The sequence below is a fragment of the Corvus brachyrhynchos genome, unplaced genomic scaffold (assembly GCF_000691975.1).
Source record: "Corvus brachyrhynchos isolate BGI_N302 unplaced genomic scaffold, ASM69197v1 scaffold197, whole genome shotgun sequence".
NCBI classification, from domain to species: Eukaryota; Metazoa; Chordata; class Aves; order Passeriformes; family Corvidae; genus Corvus; species Corvus brachyrhynchos.
The window spans coordinates 287708-290292 of record NW_008239108.1 but is presented as its reverse complement, the minus strand read 5'-3'; the positions used below and the strand labels follow the sequence as shown (position 1 = coordinate 290292).

Here is a 2585-nt window from a genome sequence, read left to right as displayed (position 1 = left end):
CTCCTGCCCCCTGGGCACCCCTGGGCTCCTGTCCAGCCGCTGGCACAGCACCCCCAGGGCCCTTCCCAGCTTTCCAGCCCCTCTGCCCCAGCCTGGAGCGCTGCAGGGCCTTGGGGTGACCCAAGGGCAGGACCTGGCACTTGGCCTGGTTGTCCCTCACTTCTCTGGCCTCATCCCATGGATCCAGCCTGTGCCCATCCCTCAGCAGAGCTCCCCACTGTCCATCCCCCCCATCCCAGAGCTGCCGCAGGGCTGGCAGGAATCTGTCACAGCATTCCCACACTAATGGTGTTTAAACCCTGACAAACTTCATCAGGGAACATTTTCTGCCTCATTTCCCCCGCCCGCGCTGTTCCCGGCTGGGCTGGAGCAGGGATGGGGACGGCACCGGGAGAGGCCCCAGCAGGAGCCAACATCCAAACCCTTCCCAGCTTTATTCCCGACACCGGGATTGCCTGGGCTGGACGGGGGCTCAGGGGGAGAGCAGAGCAGCAGCTTCCCAAAATCCAAGGTTCAAATCAAACATTGGATTCAGTGATTGTGGATCTTGGAGGTCTTTCCCAAACAAAACAATTCTGATTCCGATCCCTCCCAACAAACTGGGAGCTCAGGAATGCATCATGGAGTACCCTGAGTGGGAAGGGCCCCACAGGGATCATCGATCCAGCTCCTGGGCCTGACCAGGACATCCCAAAATCCCACCCTGTGCCGGAGGGTGCTGTCCAAACGCTCCTGGAGCACGGAGGTAACTCTGACACCCAGGGATTTGCAGCACCGAGGGTCCCACTGCCCTTTCCGCAGCCCTGGCCCCGCGGGGCTCTCGTGTTCCTGCAGGGGGACACGGGAGGAGCCGCCTGGAATGTGCCAGGATGGAGCAATGGGACTTCAGCTCTGGGACGGCCTGGGAGCAGCGAGGGGCTCCAAGCAGGCACTGCCCACCTCGGCCACACCCAGCTGAGCCCAGAAACCCCCACGGAGAGAGCTCCAGCCTTCCCGGGGAGCCACGGACACGCTGCTGATCCTCTGGGATCCGGGAGCCAGCAGCGATCCCGGGCCCCCCATCCCTGCCACGGATCCTCGGGTCCCGGAGCCAGAGGGAGCCTCTGCCCCCACCCTGGGCCACCTCCCTGGGCCTCCAGGCAGAGCTCCCTGCTCCATCCTGCTGGCCTCGGGATGAGCCCGGGATGGCAGCAACTCCCGGCTGGGTGAGCCGATCCCGGCTCCCGCCATGGAAAGGCTCCGAGTGGCACGGGAATGCCAGGAAAGGCTCCAAGTGCCACAGGAAGCGCACCTGGAGCACCTGCTCCCCCTCTCCAGCCCATTCCCACAGGGAAAACAGGCAAGTACACAGGGATGTGGGGCTGAGGGCACCCGACCCCCCCAGTCCCTACTGGGGCTCCCCAGGGACTTCCTCCAAAATCCAGCAGCCCCCGAGCTCCTTCCCAGCCCCTTTCCTGTGCCTGCTGCTTCCCTTTTCCCACGGGACTGCAGTGCCAGGGAGCTGTGTCCAAGCCTGGCCACATCCTGCTGGTATCCCAAATATCCCACGGGGGGCTGTCCCGGCCACACTCGGAGCACCCACCTGCCCCAGGAGCAGGGAGGCTCTGGAGGACGAGCTGGGTCCCGGGAGCTTCCCCAGCCGAGATCCCATCCCTTGAATCCTGAGGGCACGGGAATTCTGGGCAGGGACAAAGCCAGCACTGGCCATGGCCACGGCTGAGGGGACACAGGGAGGGAGAGCCCCGAAACCCACCCGGAATGCTCAGGGTGGATTCCTCCTGGGAAGCTGCTTCCTACTGGGATCTCAGCCACAGACAAGCCAGAGATTTGTTACAACAAAAAGCGTGGAAAAGGGGAAGCAATGAGAATCCACCCAGTGCTGCTCCTCGTGTCCACAAGCTCAGCCGGGATCAGTACTGGGCACCACCCCCTTCCCAAAGCTGGGAATCCATGGAAAAGTGGGAATGCATCCTCCTGCTGACAGCACATCCCAACCCACCCCAAACCTCCCCTCGTGCTCCCCCCCGGACCCACCTTTCCCCAGGTACACCATGCCGTACTCGCGGCCCTGCGGGGTCTTGTACTCCACGGTGAAGCAAACCTCCTTCCCGATCAGCTTCTTCCGCAGGAACTCCCGGGCCGGGAAGCCCCAGGGCTGCGGGGAGGGAAGCGCCGTGAGCTGGAGGGTCCAGGGCAGAGGGGGAAGCCCAGAATTCCCTGGAGATCCCGTTCTCCTCCAGGAGCGCAACACTAGGAACCCACTCCGTTACTCCTCGGGAGAAACTGCCCCACAGAGGGATCCCGGGAGGTTTTCCAGCTCCCCAAAACCGAGCTGAGCCCAGGAAAACTCGCGGAGCAGCCCCAACTCCCATGGATGCACTGAGAGCTCCCAGGGCTCCTTCCCAGGAGCTCCCGGGACAGGAGCGGAGCGGGATGAGCCCGGCCGGGAGCACAGGGCTGTCCCAGCCCCGCGGTGGGCGCAGGAGGCTCCGGAGCGCGTTCCCGGAGCTCCTTCCCGCTCCAGCGCGGCAGGTGGGCGGGAGCGCGGCCGGAGGTGGGAACATGACGCGCTCATAAACAATTAG

General features: G+C 64.2%; 1 protein-coding gene across 1 annotated transcript in view; it reads right to left on the bottom strand.

The window, feature by feature from the left end:
* Positions 1–2585, bottom strand: part of SND1 (staphylococcal nuclease and tudor domain containing 1) — a gene marked incomplete at its 3' end in the record, with an annotated part of 92485 nt that overhangs the window by 65030 nt on the left and 24870 nt on the right. Inside the window, exon 5 of the mRNA XM_017739384.1 lies at positions 2035–2261. Coding sequence (XP_017594873.1) covers positions 2035–2261 — 227 coding nt within the window. The remainder of the gene's footprint in view (positions 1–2034; positions 2262–2585) is intronic.